Genomic DNA, 19,384 nt, shown 5'->3' on the forward strand with positions numbered 1-19,384 from the left:
TTTATTAAACCCTAAGCATTTAGATTTGTTTAAAATGGGACAACTGATATATTTTTGCCTGATCTAACATAGTTTACTTTGTAGGAGGAGGCTGATGCCAAGTGGGAATCAATCCATTTCCCACTATCATTTTTTCAAGATTACAACTTACAGCAGACCTGCCTTCTTTTTTGTGATGGTGATGGAAATGATTTACTTTATATTCAGGAAGCCAGTACTAATCCTATACAAGGGTAACTGTGAATGCATAGAGGTGGAGAAGAATGGTGGAGCATTGGGTCAAAGGTGAAAATTAGAATTTACTGAAACTTAAGGATACATGGCGAAGATGACAAAGCTATGGAGGCCATTGAGGTTAAGGGAAATGGACTCAGGAGTGGACAAAATGCAACTACCGGTATAAGAATTTGAGGAAGAGCATCACTTGATCAGAGCAGTAAGAAGGGTTAATAGTTTGGGGACCACAATGCTAGATGAAGGGGTCATAATGAAAAGACAGAAGACTAAAGATAGTGCTTATCTTTTGTCTGAAATGGTATAGGATTTCCTGCCTGAGCAGGGGGTTGGACTAGATGACCTCCAAGGTCCCTTCTAGCTGCTTCTTCTTCTTCTTCTTCTTCTTCTTCTTCTTCTTCTTCTTCTTCTTCTTCTTCTTCTTCTTCTTCTTCTTCTTCTTCTTCTTCCTTCATCACCATCATTATCATCAAATTAACAAACCTGAAAGAGTTTTTGTTGAAAAAAAGTCCATATTTTGCAATATATTGTTTCCTACAGAGCAAATATGGGGCATACAAGAAAGGATCCAGGGATAAAGCCATGTTGACTGATTAGTTAAACTAAGTGGACGGTGGAAATGTCAGTATATGAAAAAGAGCAAGTGATTGGAAGAAGGATGAGAACTTATTTATAAAAGTACAGAGTTGATGTAACAATGAAAAATGTAGTCACAGCAGCTAAAATGGAGACCTAGAGTATTGAGAATGACCCTGGGTGACACCTTAGTATAGGTGGCACAGAAAGCCATAAAGGACCATTTAGGTCAGAAGGATCAGTTTCTGAGACAAGACCAAAAACAACCCAAAACCTTAGCACTTGGGTAAGAGCAAAGCGATTGAAGCGTTTGGTTTTAATCTTCCCACTATCTATGTGGGGCTCACTAGCTGTATCCAAGCTTGAAATATGAGCAAGATTGCTGATAAATTTGCATTTCATGGCAGAAATGTATAGAAGAGAGGAATAAAGATTTTGGTTTCCTCTTTCTCATTATAATTCAATAATCTCATGTTAGACTTTGCCCCTTCAGTGATATATACTTTATTTTACCCTAGCCCTGACAACAGCAAGTACTAGCTCTGCGGTCTGCAAGACCCTTGATCACTGTGGTATTTTTGGCACTCCCAGTCTTGCAAGCATGTGGCTTTACAGACTTCAGCTGAGCATTGCTACCTCATCCCCAGGCCAGAGTTCCCCCACTTGCCATCCCTGTTCCACCTATTCCCTTTGCCAACATCCTCTTCTGTTATCATCTGACATGGCCTTAATTAACTTCAAACTGATAATAGTCCAAGCTGCTTCTGCAAAAGCATCCACCTAAGAGACATGCATATACACATTTATTTCAGGCCAGTTCTTCCAATTTGACTTAGAAAATCAGATGTGAACCATCTGAGATGAATGGAAGAGTCTGCTGGGTTTAGTTAGATAGAATTTAGAATTAGAATAATAGAATTGGAATGGACCTTGTAGGTCATCTAGTCCAGCCTCCCGCCCAAGCAGGAGACCCTACCTACACCATTTCCGACAGATGGCAGTCCAGTCTCTTCCTGAAAGCTTCCAGTGATGAAGCTCCCACAGCATCTGAAGGCAAACTGTTCTGTTGGTTGATTGTTCTCACTGTCAGAAAATTTCTTCTTATTTCCAGGTTGAATCTCTCCTTGATCAGTTTCCATCTGTTATGCCTTGTCTGGCCTTCAGGTGCTTTGGAAAATAGGTTGACCCCCCCCTCCTCTCTGTGACAGCCCCTCAGATATTGGAACACTGCTATCAGGTCTCCCCTGGTCCTTCTCTTCACTAGACTAGCCACGCCCAGTTCCTGCAACCGTCCCTTCATCTTTTCTATAGTGTGGAGACCAAAACTGGTTGCAATACACCTACCTGTACACAAATACAGGAAGCATATACCTGAAAAAGAAAAGAAATTGCTTGCTCTGCATTTCATTGGTACAGTTATGTGTAAAATCAAAGATGTGTGAATAAACAGCCTCATAACTGAAATTGATAGTGCAAACATTCATTTTTTATTGATGTACTAAAAACCTGTTAGTATACTGTGTGGAGGCCTCAGTCTCCAGGGAAAACACAATATACCTTTGTTAGAGGAACAATTTTGAGAGCACTGCTCCCTGATGTATATCCCTTTTGCCTTTGGTAAGATTTGTAGTGGGCATCTTCAGTCTTCATGCAATGAGACCAAATCCAACATCCTATGACCATTCTGTGTGGGAAGCTACATGCAGGAAACGAACATGGTATCATTCTCCTACTAATATTCAGAGGGTTACTGCCTTGGATGTTGAATGTAATACATAGTCATCATGAAATGTAGCCTCTGATAACCTGATCCTAAATACATGTATCACCATCTCTGAAGTTGTTTGAACTGGTAGTTATGATAACAAACTCCAAAGTTTCACTGTGTGTTACATAAAAATGGCCATTCCATTTTGTGCATTAAATCACCCACTATTTGGCTCTATTAAATGGCCTTGGAGTTTCCTACTGTGTGATAAAAAAATGTCCTTTTCCACTTTTTCTATACCATGCTTAATTACGCCCATTTCTGTAATGTTCTGTATTATGCACCTTTTTTTCTAAGCTAAAAGAAATCCTCCAAACATTGTAAATGCTCTGCACAGCCAAATTGTTACAGCCCCAATTACTTTGATTGTTCTTTTCTGGCCCTCTATAGACAGTTCTCTGGTTCTTCCACAGCAATGGAGGCTACTTTTGTTAGAACAGCTATAGTAACAAAATCTTGACATTTTGAATGTGCTTCTCTTCCTCCCCTTTTTATCCTCAAGTTAATGGGGGATGGGGGAACTGTCCAAGTTGTTTTCATAATCCACTTTCTTGGTCTGGGCTAAAGCCTTGTTTATTTGATTGTTGTCTTGGCAACGGATTATCTCTCTTCCCTTCAAGGCCATCCTCTATACTCAGTGCGTTGCCCTACCACTTCACATTTTATCTAAGTGATTCCTGGGGCAAGTGTATATAAGGTGCATAAGTTTGTGAGCATATCTCACTGGGAGTGTATCTCATTGCAGGAAGTTATGAGAATAATGGAGAAAGTTTGTAAGAGAGAGTATGGACATAGATAATATGAATGGCAGATTTCTTCTGATCCCACAAGTTCATCCATATGGACTTCCTTTGGAGGGACCGCAATAGTAAAAGAAATGTGAACTTGCAGCAGATCTAGGCTTTTGCAAATGTGAGGCAATCCTGCTCAATGGCACCTTTTATCCCTGACTATTCTGTCTAGAGCTGGGGTAGGCAACCTCGGCTCTTTTATGACTCATGGACTTCAATTCCCAGAATTGAAGCATAGCTGACTCAGGAATTCTGGGAGTTGAAGTCCATGAGTCATAAAACAGCCGGGTGACTGAAATATATGAAAGCTATCTTCAGTTACATAAAACCAGTGCTTTTTTTTTTGTAAAAGAAAAAGGTGCCGGAACTCACACATGTCATACAACCCGCCTTGCCTACCCTACAAGGTTCCATTCCAAAAAAGGTGCCGGAACTCCGTTCTGAGCGTTCTGTGAGAAAAAAAGCCCTGCATTAAAACCCTCTCGTATTGAAGATAATGGCTTAAAGCAATTGATCAAAACATAAGCATTAATACAAAGATGCCATGAAAAAGTTAAACGTTATAGCAGAATGAATACTAATAATGTTCATTAACAATTTGCCTGTTTTCAAAAAGAGAGCAAAGCCAAAGACTGAGAAGGACATACCAAAATTGAGGAGGTATCACTGAAACGTTTCTATTCCTGGGTATAATGAAGGAACCATAGCTCAGCATGAGATGACATCCAAAGCAGGCCCTCTGAGGATAATTTTAGAGTAGGGGTAGGAATATAAGGGCATTTCTTCAGATATTGGGTTCCCAAGCTATGACTGGTTTTATAATTACAGGGTAAAACCAGCACTTTGAACTGGAAACAAATTGAAGATAAAGAAGAACTCTAACAATGTATCTATATGGCTAAATTCTAGTCAGTACTTTTATTATAATATTTTATATTCACTGAGGTTTCTCTGACTGAGGATCTGAACTGCAGGGTCTAATTCTTGACACAACCTGCCTCCAGAAGTGGTGAATGCTCCAACACTGGAGGTTTTTAAGAAGAGACTGGACAGCCATTTGCCTGAAATGGTATAGGGTTTCCTGCCTGAGCAGGGGGTTGGACTAGATGACCTCCAAGGTCCCTTCCAACTTATTATTATTATTATCATCATTTTTGCCTCAAAGGGTCCAGCAACACATCATAGTGAACTACCAAATATTTTGCATGGTCAGGACTGGATCCCTACAAATCCTGAACCATTTGGAAAACCTCGCTGGACAACACTGAAAGGAGGCAATGGCGGACTAAAAAAAATAACAAATTCTACAAAGACATGAAAGCAAATAGAAAGCATCTCTTGCTGTGGTCAATGGCCATACTTAGCAGGTGCTAGAGAACTAAGGCAATTTACTTAAAATCGAGCCAATATGATGAATGATTGCAGGAATTTGGTATGTCTAGTCCACAGGTCTGCAACTCGCGGCTCTGGAGCCGCATGCGGCTCTTTCAGCCGTCTCCTGCGGCTCCCAGTCCTCTGCTATGTGTACTCCAAAAAAAAAAAAGTGAGACTAAAAAAGTTCAACCAATCAATTCAAATATGCAGGGTAGGTGCGTATCTCTCCTTGGCTCCACTCTTCAGTCAAACCCCGTTCTGCACATGTGCGCATGTACGTGCATGCGCACACATTTTTTGCGGCTCCCAGTTTTTCCTTTTGTGAGGGAACCGGTTCCGAGTGGCTCTTTCACTGTTTCAGGTTGCTGAGGTGACTTAATACTGTCTTTCCATATTTGAGGGGCTACCGCAGAGAAGGGGGTTGACCTATTCTCCAAAGCACCCAAGGGCTGGATGAAAAGTAATGGTTGGAAGCTTATCAAAGACAGATCTAACTTAGAATTAAAGAGAAATTTCCTGACCAAACAATCAGTGGAATTGTTTGCCTCCAGAAGTTGTGCTCTGACACTGGAAGTTTTTAAGAAGTGATTGGATAGCCATCTGTCCAGAATGGTACAGGGTCTCTTGCTTGACATGGGGTTGGACTAGAAGACCTCCGAGGTCCCTTCCAACTCTGTTATGTTGTTACTGTTAGAAGGCCAGAAGGGTGACAGAAAGTAGATTAACAAAAGTTTATATCAGAGCAATTCATGTTGCAGATATGCCCCTGTCTTTTGGTTTCTTGGCAATGCCCATTTTTTTATTTTTTTCCAACCAAGGCATTCCATGTTAGACATAATAAGCATCCATAATGCTTATTCACTCATTTCTACCCATTCTTATAGTTTATTGTTTGAGTATTTACCCATTACATTTGAATGTTTGTTCAAAGCAAAATAATAAATGTCCAAAACAACGCACAAAGTCTTGGGCAATATTCTCCTCTATTTTTCTTGTCTGAAACAGATGGCTTGTGTGTTGCCTAGCTTATAGTGTACATCAAATCAGTCACAGCTCCATTCAGTCATTACCAACCTTCCTGAGTCAAATAATGAAACTATTTCTGTCCAGAGAATGCTTGGTTGAGCTGTTATTGGAAAACATGTGATGTTATCAGAAAATGGCAATGTTGAGCAAGACACCAGGCATTTTGGACTGCAATAAATGTGTATGGAAAGCCCAGAATGAACTATGGGATAGAGTGAGACCAAACCATAACCGGGGGTAGCAATTCCATTTGAGAGTTCAAAGTAGCCTGTATTCTTAGAAACACAAGTTGTTATTCTGCTTCACTAGTAATTTAGGACTTCAGGATCTGCTCACAAGTCAGTATGGGCTAGTATCTTCTTTTTCACAGTGGTGCACTAGACATCAAAACAATAGTTCTTCCCTGTTAGTATCCTGCAGCAACAGATAGTAAACATACTGCCTCTGAAAATGGAGTTTCTGCCGAGTTTGTCATAACCATACATACCTCAGCTATGTTTGATAATCTTTGTCATCCATTAATATGTCCAACCTCCTTTTAAGATGGCTAATCCAGTGGCAATCTTTCGGTAGTGAATTTTTACAATTATGCCTAGAGGAAAGTTATTTATTTCACTGCTTTAATTGGTGGCCAATTAGTTTTACAGTATGAACTAATGTTGTAGCATTAGGAGTAAGAGAGAAAAACCTGCACTGCCAGTTTCACGCCTATCTGTAAAAAAACTTTCATCATATTCTCCCTCATAAATTAAAAAAGCCCAAAGTGCATTAGTCTTTTTTCTTAGGATTATTTAAAATATTACCCTTTTCTATATTTTTTTAATGTCTGGAAAAATATACCTTTACACGTACACAAAAAGATAGAGTAGGTACATAAATAAACTGCACCTATGCCAGATTTCCTCTTATCCTGAGATTCTATTTTTATTTTAGGAGGAAGATAAGCTCTTAGCCTAATGAGTATAGAAGCTAGTGCAAAAATACTTAAGTATTCCTTAGTGACATTTGATAACTAAAAGTGACTGAGCAGACATTGTTAGCCAAGCTGCTTATTTTTCTACTCCACAAGGAAAAATAAAATTAGCAAAAAATAAATAGCTATAACTGGTTATTTTAATTAGAATGCTATTACCAATCTTTTCCTACCTGTGAGGTGAACTCATCCTGGCCTGGAGTCTGTAGAGGACTTGTTTGAATTATGATCTCACCATGCATGCAAGGAAGACTTGCCTACTTCAGCATTGTTACTACCATAGATGGAGAGTTAGGACCAGAGAATTGGGCTATTTTGGACAGCTTCTCCATCCCTCCCCCCTTCTCATTCCTCTGTCCTCATTCTCCAAGGGCAGTGGAGCCTCTGCAGAGTCCAATCAGCATTTTGCTGGAGAGACAGAAAATACAAAAGAGTCTTTGCAAATAATTAGTGAGTGTAATTGTAGCTGATCTTTGATTAATGAAGAGGGATTCTCGCTGCCTTAGGAGTCTTGGACTCCATGCGCAAGAGCTGGTGGGAATATGGAGGGGGAGGTGGGGAGCGAGAGTCCGCCACATGCAGCCTTAATTGTTCTGTTTGGAGATTATTTATCACCCTTGTGCTCCCTGCAGAAGAGAGCTGGTTATTAGTAGCTCCCAGGCTGTGTATAGATGCAAATGGGGAGGAGGGGAAAAGAGAACAGGAAGTCAAGAGGCCATGATAGGGCATGGCCACAGCAAAGCTGCTTCACAGCAAGGAGCCTTCTCTTGCTGAGGCTATTTTGGCAGCATCTGTGGCCAAGAAAGGGGGAAATTAATGGTTGCATCAATCATGCTCCCATTTGCATCCCTCTACTGTATTCTAAGAGGGCTGCCACCCTTCTCTCCTTGCGATTGGAAACAAGGGCAGGGCAGCAGCTGAGATGAGTTCCTTCCTGATCAGGGGGTCACTGATCTCACTAAGCATGTGGCCAGCAAATTCCTATATGGCTCATGCTTGTCCCCTCTGCAACCCAAACCATTCTATCCCAATGAGATGGAAAAGCTGACCTATTCAGCCCTTCTCTTGGATTCATATTTAGTTCAAGAAGGTGGTAAAGAGTACAAATAAATGCTTTCTTGTCACATCTATTGATGTCCCTTGAAGGCAAGTAGGGTTAGATTAAGCATTCTGACAAATTATAGACTGGAGACTCTTGCTCCATCTCAGACCTGATACTTCCTATTTGTCAACAGACAGAGTTGACAGATCACCCCTTCCTATCTTTTCCATGTTTTCAGTATGGGCATTAGCAAAGCTAGACCTTGGGACTAAGAATAGAGACATAAGAGTGACAGAATGGAGCAACCATCCTTCTCAAGAGATCTGTACACTTGAAGATAAATCACAAATCCCCATGATACAATGCAGGAGTAATACTATTATTAAATAAAGCTGAACTTGATTTCTTGAGATTTCATGGATACATCTATTTAATTTTCTTAGCAACCGTACAGTAGTAGTTTGTTATTGCCCTCTTGTGGAATGTATACTGACTCCCACGTTTAGCCTATAGCCCTGAACTAAACATGCCCAACTTTCTTCAGAGCTCAGATAAATCACCTAAGTGTAGTTATTTGTTGATACTCTTTTTATGATCCATCTTATTTACAAAACAAAACGTGTGCAAGCTTCTGAACTTTCCAGAACTCTTCTTCAGGCTGATTTTGCCCTTCCCCCATGAAAAAAGGAAGTAGAAGAAGAAGGAAGGTGTTTACATCAATTAGGCTGGATATTTAAAGCCATTACATTTACAAAATCAAATTCTGAAGTGCAGCAGCAGAGTGAATTTACCTCAAGCACTGTCAATATCACATGAGGATGAACATTCAAAGCATCCCCATTCCTTGTAGCGTATGTTCACTTTGAGATTATTGTCTGCAGAGATTACATTAATAACAACACATTTGCACAACCAACTACTGTATGTTTAAAGGATGCTGTCATGATTGTGACTACAGGATATCAATAGAAAGCACAGAATTCTAGACATTACTGTCCACCCGATTATTTACCAATTCTACTAGATATTGTTTATTTTTCCCCTGTCGTTTCAGTGGCTAAAACCAAAACTGGTTTTTAAAATGTTTTAAGGAAATGTTCCAAAAAGAAATTAAAAATGCACATCTTAACATATTTTCCTAACATTTATAATTAATCCCATTTAGAGAAGGTAGGTCTCATCTTAACAATATTTGGAATGCTATGGGACAATGAAGCATCAGATTGAGCTTAATGCCTGTGAATGCAGGTGCAGACACAAGGAAAAAGCAATCCTTTAGAGTAAGAGTTATGATTGGCTATATATGTATAACAGTGCTCCCACTCAGGAACAACTGTCTGCAAAAAGGAAGAAGCACTATTTATTTAAAAAAGTGTGGATAAGATGTGCTAAGCGTGGACAATTGTGGGGTCCTTGGTGCTCTCTGAGCTTGGCTGTTTGCTTGTAGATATTTTACCACCCAATTAGGTAATGTCTTCAGTGTGAGTGAGCGTGGCCTTTGCTCTCTGCTCAAATACAGTGTTCAAGATGTTGGTGGTTTTATCTTTGGAAGTTCCTTGATTAGGGTATTGTTTTCTGCTTGATTGTCTGGTGTTAATCCCTACTTATGCTGGACATTGGATGAATATTATTTTGTCAAGTTTGTTGCCTTTCTTAACCTGATCTTCACCAAGCCATATAAACAAGAGTGTTAGTATATAGTATAACTAAACTGTCTGCTAGCTATAGTAAAGACTAGCTAAAGCAACTCACTGCCAAGTAAAAAAGGAATCCACTGCAATTCTGGTATTGCCTCACTGGTCGGTGTGCAGAACTAGCAAAACAAAAGGAAGAAGTGAGTGTTAAATAAGGTCCCAAGGGAGGGGAGGAGGGAAATAAATGGGAGGATGGCTACCAGGAAAGCAATTTTCTCAGAAGTTCTCTTGACAATCTTGAAACTAAAAGCTTTTAAGAAAATTAAGTAGCAGTGAGGTAGGATCAACAGCCCTTTCCAATTTAGGAGAAACTGATTACAAGATAAGATACAAAGAACAAGGATCTATGATCATCTTCATCCCAGAAGGCAACACTACCAGTATGTGTTAGAAAGATCTGATTTCAATAGCAACTGAGAGATATGGTGTGTTTGGGGGGGGGGAGAGAAATACAATTTACCTAAGACCATTTGAAGCAGGTCATTGGGCGCTTTCCTCAAATGACCCAAACAAATTGAGAAAGGGGACAATGAAGCATCAGATTGAGCTTAATGCCTGTGAATGCAGGTGCAGACACAAGGAAAAGGCAATCCTTTAGAGTAAGAGTTATGATTGGCTATATATGTATAACAGTGCTCCCACTCAGGAAAAAGATTTAAGTTCTTGTGGCTAGCCTGCTGAAAATGTCAGATCAATGGGCTGCAGCTGCTGAAAGGAACCAAGTTGTTTGGAGTAATTATGGAAGGAAATAAAGAGTAACAATAACAACCTAGAAAATTAGCTTCAGTGTGTATATGTGGAAGTAAATGGCATCTTTACATACGTAATTCTCTTGCACAGCTTTGACAAGCTTTGGAAGAAAGGGAGGGAGGGGTATATAGAAGGGCAATTGAACAGTAGTCATGGGGATGTATCATTTCATCAGGAGAGGCCTTTCTGAATAAACCCCTTTGCCAAATGTTTTGGCCTTTTGGTCCATAATAGAGGACTTTTTTCTTTGTGACTTTAGGCCATGCAACGCTCTCCCATGAAAGTACATTTAGCCCTGACTGTCCCTGTGTTTAGCAAAATGGCAAAAACTAATTTCTTCTGCCAAGCTTTTAGCTGCTACACTGATTTTAATTGACTTGATTTTAATTTTGATTGGAACTGTATTGCCTTTATTGTTGCATTTAATATTTTGTATTTTTTGAGAACTGCCTTGAATGGTTATATAAGCAGAAAAGCAGGGTATAGATTTAGTAACAATAAGAATGCAGCAATAGTATTAGAATATCAATTAATACGAGAGACAAAGACAGGGTAAAACTGCTATAGGATAATTAAAGAGAAAAAAAGTAAGGAAGGTGGGGAAGGCAGTACCTTGAACTGGAACAATTTTAACAAGACTTTGATTTTCTAGAACAATGAGAAAGGAACAGTTTAAGCCAGAATGTATCAGACAACTGACAACAATAGAAATAACTCAATTGTCATAGGCCAGTGGGTGATATCACAAAAATGTCCCAATCTCCCATGAAGCCAAAGTCTGTCTCTTATGGAGATTCAGTATTGTTGTCCAGATTCTGAATTTTAGTGACTACAATTACATTTCAGAATAATTCGGAATCTACCTCATTCTATGATGTTTTTTTTTGGACAAGGAGCAATGGCAGTTTGATTACATTCAGAATAGAATATGTTCATGTCAGGAAACTGGCTTTTCCAGCTAATCAACTCACTCATTTATTTATTTAATTTATCTACCACATTTATATGGCTGCCCATCTCACATAATATATCTCTGGGTGGCATACAAACAGAGCAACAATTAAAACAATGTAGATAATCTTAGAAAAAACTAAACATGAATCAAAATAACCACATGAAAAAGCCAAGCCATTTGGGGTTTTAGACCTGCAATTATTTTAGGGTCATTTGAGGTGGGATGGGGAGGGGAGAAGAAAGATGATTAAAGTACAAAATACGACAGCTGACAATTTTAGATGTTTTTTGGCATTAACTTTCTGGGATCAGGTTTACATCTCTCCTTCCATCTTCTGTTGTCAAACTCTCTCAAGAAGATTCCTGCTGCCATCAGAGAACTCAAAGGATATTGTGATATCTGGGTCAGTGAGAATTGTGTGCAGGTCAGGATAATTTTCTCTTGGAATGCCCTCTCCCATATGAAGCCATCCTATCCTTCTTCTCATGGCGTATAATTGCCAAGGTGATAGGAACCACAACTCTCCTTACTTTTTCATCATAGCCCAGTTACACGGAGCCAAGAACTTTTATATAAGCAATGAGATCTAGTCTCCCTATTTCTGTTTGGTTGTTAAATGTTTTTATAACCCCAAAAGAAAGGGGGGTTACAAGATGACATGAAGACCTGCAATCTTAACTGAAATAGAAAGACAGGATATTTTCATTCAGTAAATTTTAAAAATCATTTCACTGTTCAAAAATAATCCTAGGAACTCATTTCTCATGCATTTATTTTAAAGAAACCTGTATCCCAGGTAAAACTGATGCAAGTCATACCTAGAAGTCAGGTAATACCTTAAAAACAATTGTTCTTATTTTGGGCGATGACAGATTCCTCAGAATCCTGTCACACGTGAGGCAACCACTTCCAGATGGGGAGTGGTTGCAGATGGGACCATGATCTGAATAAAGCTGGATAAAAATAAATCTACTAGTAACTAATTGAGATGGGTAACACACGCCTCTGATCCCATCCCGTTGTCTTGGAAGATGGGTCAATGAATAGCCTGACTGAGGGAGGGGCTGATGCCAATATAGAAACAAACTAAGGTGCTCAGAGAATTCTGTCTCCTTTGCTATTAAATTAATGTTAATGTTACAAGTTTAAATTCAAAACTATTTTGCACTGAGGGAGAAAATGGAGTATCAGACAACTGACCATTGATCAAATATTGACATTTTGTGAAGTGAGCACTCTATAACATTCTGAATTCCTTAAAGAAAAAGTGGATACCAAATAATAAACAAATACATGTAGATGATAGTTCCATCATGGAATTATTTGAAGGGATGTGATGTGATCACATGGGTGAACCTAAATTGATGATCAATGCCCAGGAATACTGAGTATAGCATTATTGAAAAGCAAGATATCAATATTTATTACTATCATAGATATAAAGTCTATGTATTTTACAGATATGTACGGTTCACGTTACCTCATGTGCAAAAGGATAACATGAGAGTGAATAGGTGAAGCATTCAAAAGAGCTAGGTACTTCTATAAAATCCCTGATAGCCTAGCAGAAAATAAGAGAAGATGTAGGTGAGGCCGAGCAATTTAATTACGTTTATACAAGCTGGTCTGATCCTTGAGACAAGAGTAGATGTTAGTTTTTAATTTTTATACATAATTATATTTCCCAAAGAAAACATCACAGGCATGGATCCCATTTGGATCATCAAAGGGAGAATTGGGGAAAAGTCACTGTTAACAGTAATGCTTTTTCTGGTACCCTCTTTGTTCATATGTGCAGCAAATAAAGCTTTCCCCCTCTGCCTGAAGGCCATGAGGTACAGAAAGCATTAGTCTGATTCTGAAAATGGTTTTCTTGAACAAGGCCTGAAGGATTGTGGATGAAATATATGCCTAGGGTTGCTACTGAATTTTTATTTCCCTACTATTGGGTAATATGACATGATCCTATGGCTTATAAGTGAGATTTCCTGATTCTGCACAATGTGCATTCAAGAATGCCTTCCTTTGCACACGTCTTAATCATGGGCTGCCAAAGCACCAAAACTCTATACAACCTGAATGGGAAAAAAAGAGGAAAGAAGAGGGAAGAATATAGACTAAATACCGGTAGCTAGGTTGTGGCATGACCTTTTGGCCTTTTGTTATCTTGGTGCTGCACAGTTGCACGTATGTTGGAAGACTCCAGCAATTTGTGTTTCAGAATGGGGGAGGTAACACAGTTTTAAACAATTATTGTTTTTTCCACCTGACTGCCTGTAAACTTGTTAATTTTTCCCCTTTAATGTGTGAAAATGAAGACAGCAGCTGCATGGAAATGAATTACCCTCTTATCCCCAGGCTCTGGCTGGTGTTCAGAGTACGCTGGCCTCTAGCACAATCATGGCCTTCTATAAATAAAGCCCAATATCTCATCAATGGCAGAACAGCCGTGCTTTATAGAGTCGTGTGACATAAAACCGTCCCTCTTTACGGCCCTCAAACCATTTGCGTCATTTAGTGCAGCTCTGTAAACCTTCTGTTCTGCACACAATGCTGTATGAAGTGCTTAATGAGAGATACACTGCCACACACTCAGTTCCAGTGATTTGGGGAAACCCCCCCCCCCAGTTCAGAAACGTGCTTGTCTCCTATGAATTTACAAGTTGTGATACTTTGCACCAATTTCCATCCTGAAAAGAATGCCAAGAAGTCCCAAGTCCAAAAATTCAGCCCACAGCTGGAAATATTTGGCACCAATTCTGTGTGATACAGATACACTCTTAGAAAACATTTCTCAATGCCTCCCCCCTCCATTCCCCCAGATGACATACACACTATTCATTCTCCTCTGAATCAGGTAAGGGCTTGGGGACACTTTCCTGTTCCCAGTTTCTTCCGCATTCCCTCTGCTTCTGTGAGAATCAGCCATACTTCAGTGCATTTTATGGCCATCATACGGTTTAATTGAAAAGAAGTATATTCGTGAAAAGGTGATACACACATACATACACACACACACATTGAAATAATAAAAAATCACCAAAAGCTAATATTTAAAGGGTTGTTAACTTACACTTTTATTATTTGAGATACTTGCACAAGGTCCCTTGGCCAGAGAGAAGATAAAAGGTAACTTTCCCACTATGGAGTTGCTTATTAGTAACTGGCGTTTTTGGCAGCTGATTTTCAGTCCGTTTCCTAGTCACCAATCATGTCTGCCTGTTGCCTCCTTCCAACAGAGTCAAGGTATCTTATTTGGGATAAGGTACTGGGCTAGAAATCAGGAAGCCACGGGACTCCCGACTTAGGTACAAAGCCAGGTGGGTGGCCTTGGGCCAGTCAGCCCTAGAAAGTGGGTGAGTGCAAAAGAAGTGCAAGTACAAAAAAAATTAGTATCGTATTTAGCATTTAGTATTTAATATTTAGTATTCAGTATTTAATATACAGGTAGTCCTCGACTTACAACCACAATTCAGCCCAAACTTTCTGTTGCTAAGTGAGACATTTGTTAAGTGAGTTGTGTCCCATTTTACAATCTTTCTTTCCACAGTTAAACGAATCCCTGCAGTTATTAAGTTAATCCGGCTTCCCCATTGACTTTGCTTGTTGGAAGGATATAAAATGGGATCACATGATCTCAGGACAGTGCAATCGTCATAAATATGAATCAGTTGCCAAGCATTTTAATTTTGATATGTGACCATGGGAATGCTGCAATGGTAGGTAATGTGAAAAACGATCAAAAGTCACTTTTTTTGATGTCATTGCAACTTTGAACGGTCACTAAATGAACTGTTGTAAGTTGAGGACTGCGTATAGTATTACTATTACTATAATAATCTGCACCAATCTTTTAATCTTGCACGACTAAACAAACTTTAGTTAACTGATCTTGGGTTAATGAAGAAATACACAAAAGTCATGAATCATTCTCCACTCGCAAGACCATGAACATTAGATTAACAGTTCTCCCCTAAGACCTCACACATGACATACAGTATTTGAAAGCCAACATCACCCAGTTGTTGCAAGTTTATTTCCTAGAATCATGGTATGCATATCCCATCACATGTTTCTATATTACAGCAGCAGAATAAGAATAATTTGCTTTATCTTAAAGGTAAAGGTAAAGGTTCCCCCGCACATGCGTGCTAGTCGTTTCCGACTCTAGGGGCCGGTGCTCGTCTCCGTTTCAAAGCCGAAGAGCCAGCGCTTGTCCGAGGACGTCTCCGTGGTCATGTGGCCGGCATGACTAGACGCCAAAGGCGCACGGAACGCTGTTACCTTCCCACCAGTGTGGTCCCTATTTTTCTACTTGCATTTTTACGTGCTTTCGAACTGCTAGGTTGGCAGAAGCTGGGACAAGTAACAGGCACTCACTCTGTTACGCGGCACTCGGGATTCGACCCGCCAAACTGCTGACCTTCTGATCGACAAGCTCAGCGTCCTAACCCACTGAGTCACCGCGTCCCTTTGCTTTATCTTACAATGGTGTTAATCACTCAGCACATAAGGGAAACAAACTATGGAGACTTGTCTCATATGATAATCACTTCTTATAATAAGACCACCATGAGGTTTAGATTCCATATGCACCTGACTTATTTATTTGATGCTCACTCTTTAAAATGGATGGAGATCTACTTTTCTGCCAAGCTCATCTTCTCTTGGATGTAAGTTAATCTGCTGTGGTTGTCTACTGGCTAGGACTGACTCAAAGCAATGGAGGATAGGTCCAGCAATTTCCTCTTGTTGTTTCTTTTTCTAAGCATATTTCTTTTTTTCTACCAGCCTCTGAGTCATACCAGCTTCTTGAGACAGAACAGATTATTTTTGCCAGAGGTCTGGTCACTTGCTTTGAAAATTAGGCTGAGACTGTCAACCTCTATTTTACACATTCCAACAGCATTGTGGAATAATGTCACAGAATTATTAAAGATAATAAATAATTATCCAAATCACAGAGAAACACAGCAGACTTAACTTATGGCTAGTGTTTCATTATGGCTAATCTAATGCTATTAATTGGTTCAAATTACAGCTGAAAACCACTGCCCTTTCAGAATGTTTCATGTTTCTCAAAACTCCTATAAATTTCTCAAAGGCAAGACTCCCTCTTAGCAGTGACAGTATTATTGCTAAAAAACCCAGTGGAAGGAATTTTCTTCTGCTGTCTTCCATTGGGGTTTAACTGAAATGGGGGAAACACAAGAAGGCATAGGAGAGTTTTGTGGAAGGAATGTTCACACCCATTCCTTGGTCACCTCACAATTAAGTAACTGCAAAAATACCACACAGGCCCATGGAAATTTCTCCAAAATTATTTTCTCTCTTGAAAAGATAATTAAGCAAATTATCTTTCATCAAACTGAATAAAAATCGGTAGGGTAAAATGTGGAAGAATTTCTCTATTTGGCAGTGATCCAAACCATTGTTTGGTGTTACATAAGAAGTGAGTTGCAAAAGGGTTCAGATATTCTTTCTTCCCTTCATCTACTAAATCAAAGTGCCATTTTCAGTCATTGCAGGACCAAGGTAAATGATGGTTTCAAACCTGAAAGGACAAATTAAAATATGATGCAAAGCAGGAAAGAAGGGGATCATAACGCACGAGGAAAAGAGAAACGGACAGGTCCACGTAAACCCCAAACCCTTTAAAATTTAAAGTTTAAATCTTGTTCATATCTCCACATTACAGGTTTGCATTACATCTGATTCAGTTCAGATGAAAACATTGCTCCACTCTACTTTACCCCAAGCAAAAATACATGACTGGAAGGAAAACACATTTCTGTCTGCTCTAATCCCTTCAGGTTCTGGTTGGGCTTAAATAAATGCACACCATTCTTCATAGCATTCACTCTGGCAGCTCCCCAGATTACTCTTCCCACATATGACAGAGCCACTGCCAGTCCCCTTGGACACTCTCTGAGCACCTGCCATTGTGAGTGACATGGCAAGCTGCAAAAAAAGGAGAGGGAAGTTTTTTTTTAAAAAAGGGGCAAATCATTAATGGGCAATAACTGCCCTCTAGCTTCATTGGCTCTGTATTTTCTTTCTTTTTTTTCAGTTCCTGAAGTATTGTGAAGGGATATCATTTTCCAATTTATCTGGAAGTGGCTTTTCATTACTGTTTCCCCACACTGACAAGAGATGTACCAACTCTTGACCAAATGGTTACTGTTCTCAGCAATGGTGTTTTTATTGTTCCTTTAAGAGTGAAACAGAATCAGCTGTCTGTCCTAAGAAGCTCTTCTGGCATTTGACATGTACTGAGTGACCCAACAGAAGATACAATGACAGTGTCTTTGTAACCTGAAGCCTGTGGCCTTGACCCCAGAAGGCAGTCAGCTGCCAAGAGAAGCCCTCCCTTGGCAAGTGGAAAGAGACAGGGGTGATAAACAACTGGGAGTGAGGGAGTGAGCAAACTAGCCAGCTGCCAAGCTAGAAAGTGACCCAGGGAGCAACCTGGTCTATTTCCACAGACCCTCAAAAGCCAAAAGAACACTTCTTGTGAACAGAAGAGGACCTATGCAGGCATTATCTGGACTTCTCAGATTTTCATCTTGTAAAAGTAAAACAGTGAGTTGACGGAAAGTAGACACTGTGCACTTCTAATTTTTTCCTACTTTCTAGGTTTGCGGCAGGGATGGGTAACTTACAGTCTCTCGCAAGCTGCATAACTACTCTCTGCATCTGTCCCAAGATCTGAGAACGGTTCAGCAATATTGGGAGGGACTTCAATTGTTGTCCTTTGATTTAGGACAAAATAAAAAATGACTGTCAAGTAGGTGGACTAACACTCAGCCCAGAAAATCCCCAAGCCATGAATCCTAAACCAAGTATGATTTCCAGAAGAACTAGAGGAAGGAGTCTGATGCTATTCTGGTAAGAAAACAGATTCTATTTATAGGTGAAATAGGAGATCCCCAGAGCTAAAACAGTGAAGAATTCAACAGACCTCCAAACATTTCAGAGTAGTTTTATTCCGCTTGCAGAAAGTCGCAAAGTATACTTTTCCTCAGAGAAATTTCCCTGAGGAGTTTAAGGGAGAATCAAACTGGGGACCTTTTCAGTGGCATCCTGAGCTTACCAGCTTCCCTGTCACCGGATTCTTTCTCAGTTGTGGGTATTTCCACGACAACACAATTTAAGCTCTGGCAATTATGGGAAAGGCAGAGATATCAGCTCCAGGCTAGAGCTCCAGGTTGCTTCTTGTCCCCAATGGGTGGGCAGGTAAACACAGCTGCATAGGGCTATTTCCCTCAAAGAGGGAGCAGAAAGAGTAGCAAAAAGGAGGCTCCTTGGGCCTAGTACTCATATACGCCCTGACAGTATTACAGACAGGCTTATTAAGTGTGTAATATTAAATTAACCCAGATAACAGCATAAGAGCTTTTAAAGTCAATTCATTAAATATAATTAGGAAGATAGCTTTTTTATGTATGGCAGCAATCTGATCTCAATCATAGGCATGGTGCTATGCCTGCTGGCATCTCTGCTCTCGACTGTGCTTCTTTCTGGGCTGGGCTAGCATTCTCAAGCAAGGAATCATTCTTTACCAATTCCTTCCTTAAGACCACGTTTGGAATAGTGGTTAAAACCCACCAGGATAAAAACCATGAGTTTCACAAAGCCAGCTTGTTGACTTGAGCCAATGCCAAACCACTTCCAGAAATGCCATCAAGAAAACCTCTGGGACTTTTCCAGTAGTTGCCAGGAATCAACACTGACTCAAAGGCACCAAAAACTCATAAGCCAAAACTCATAGCCAATCCAGGATTTCTCTGTGGTCCTTTTTGGGGGGTTCCTCAGGGAATCTCAAGATCAAGTATCTCGTTCTCAGCCTGAGGTTTCTTCTCCATGTGTGATTGAGAGTAAGGAAAACAGAATGGGGAGACAAGGGCAATGGCCTCTTTTATTCTGCTGCCATGGACAAAGACTTGGATCCTTGCCCAACAGGGTACATTCTAACCCAGCTTACATATATCCTGGAAGCAAAATGTCCCAGTATTTCCAGCCAACCATTTCCCCCCTCCTCTTGGAAGTTAATGAGGCTTTTGGTCTCCCAAGGCTGGTTGCGCTCCTGCCCCAGTTAATTAACTGCTCCTGGGGAACAATTCATATCTGTCAGGAGATGGGGGCCATGCCAGCTTTTTACTTCGCGGAGGTGGGGGAAAGAAAGGGAGAGCCCAGTCAGT

At 40.0% G+C, this 19,384-nt stretch overlaps 1 protein-coding gene and 1 long non-coding RNA gene across 7 annotated transcripts in view; both read right to left on the reverse strand.

The window, feature by feature from the left end:
- The window catches only part of ASIC4 (acid sensing ion channel subunit family member 4), a 104,672-nt gene that overhangs the window by 76,819 nt on the left and 8,469 nt on the right, over positions 1-19,384 (reverse strand). For 4 of the 6 annotated variants that reach the window (XR_014490728.1, XR_014490729.1, XM_083348564.1 and 1 more), the window contains exon 2: positions 2,155-2,181. The exons of the other annotated variants lie outside the window; for them this stretch is intronic. Coding sequence is in view for 2 of the 4 variants with exons in the window: in XM_083348564.1 (XP_083204690.1) it covers positions 2,155-2,181 (27 nt within the window). In the remaining 2 variants the exon portion in view is untranslated. The remainder of the gene's footprint in view (positions 1-2,154; positions 2,182-19,384) is intronic. 6 annotated transcript variants of the gene reach the window in all.
- LOC310631836 lies at positions 5,266-8,640 on the reverse strand. Its single transcript, XR_014490730.1, has 3 exons — positions 8,576-8,640; positions 6,916-7,150; positions 5,266-6,183 (listed from the first exon to the last, which is right to left on the reverse strand). It is a non-coding gene; the product is annotated as an uncharacterized lncRNA (long non-coding RNA).

The sequence above is a fragment of the Vipera ursinii genome (genome assembly GCF_947247035.1).
Source record: "Vipera ursinii genome assembly, chromosome: 1".
NCBI lineage: Eukaryota > Metazoa > Chordata > Lepidosauria > Squamata > Viperidae > Vipera > Vipera ursinii.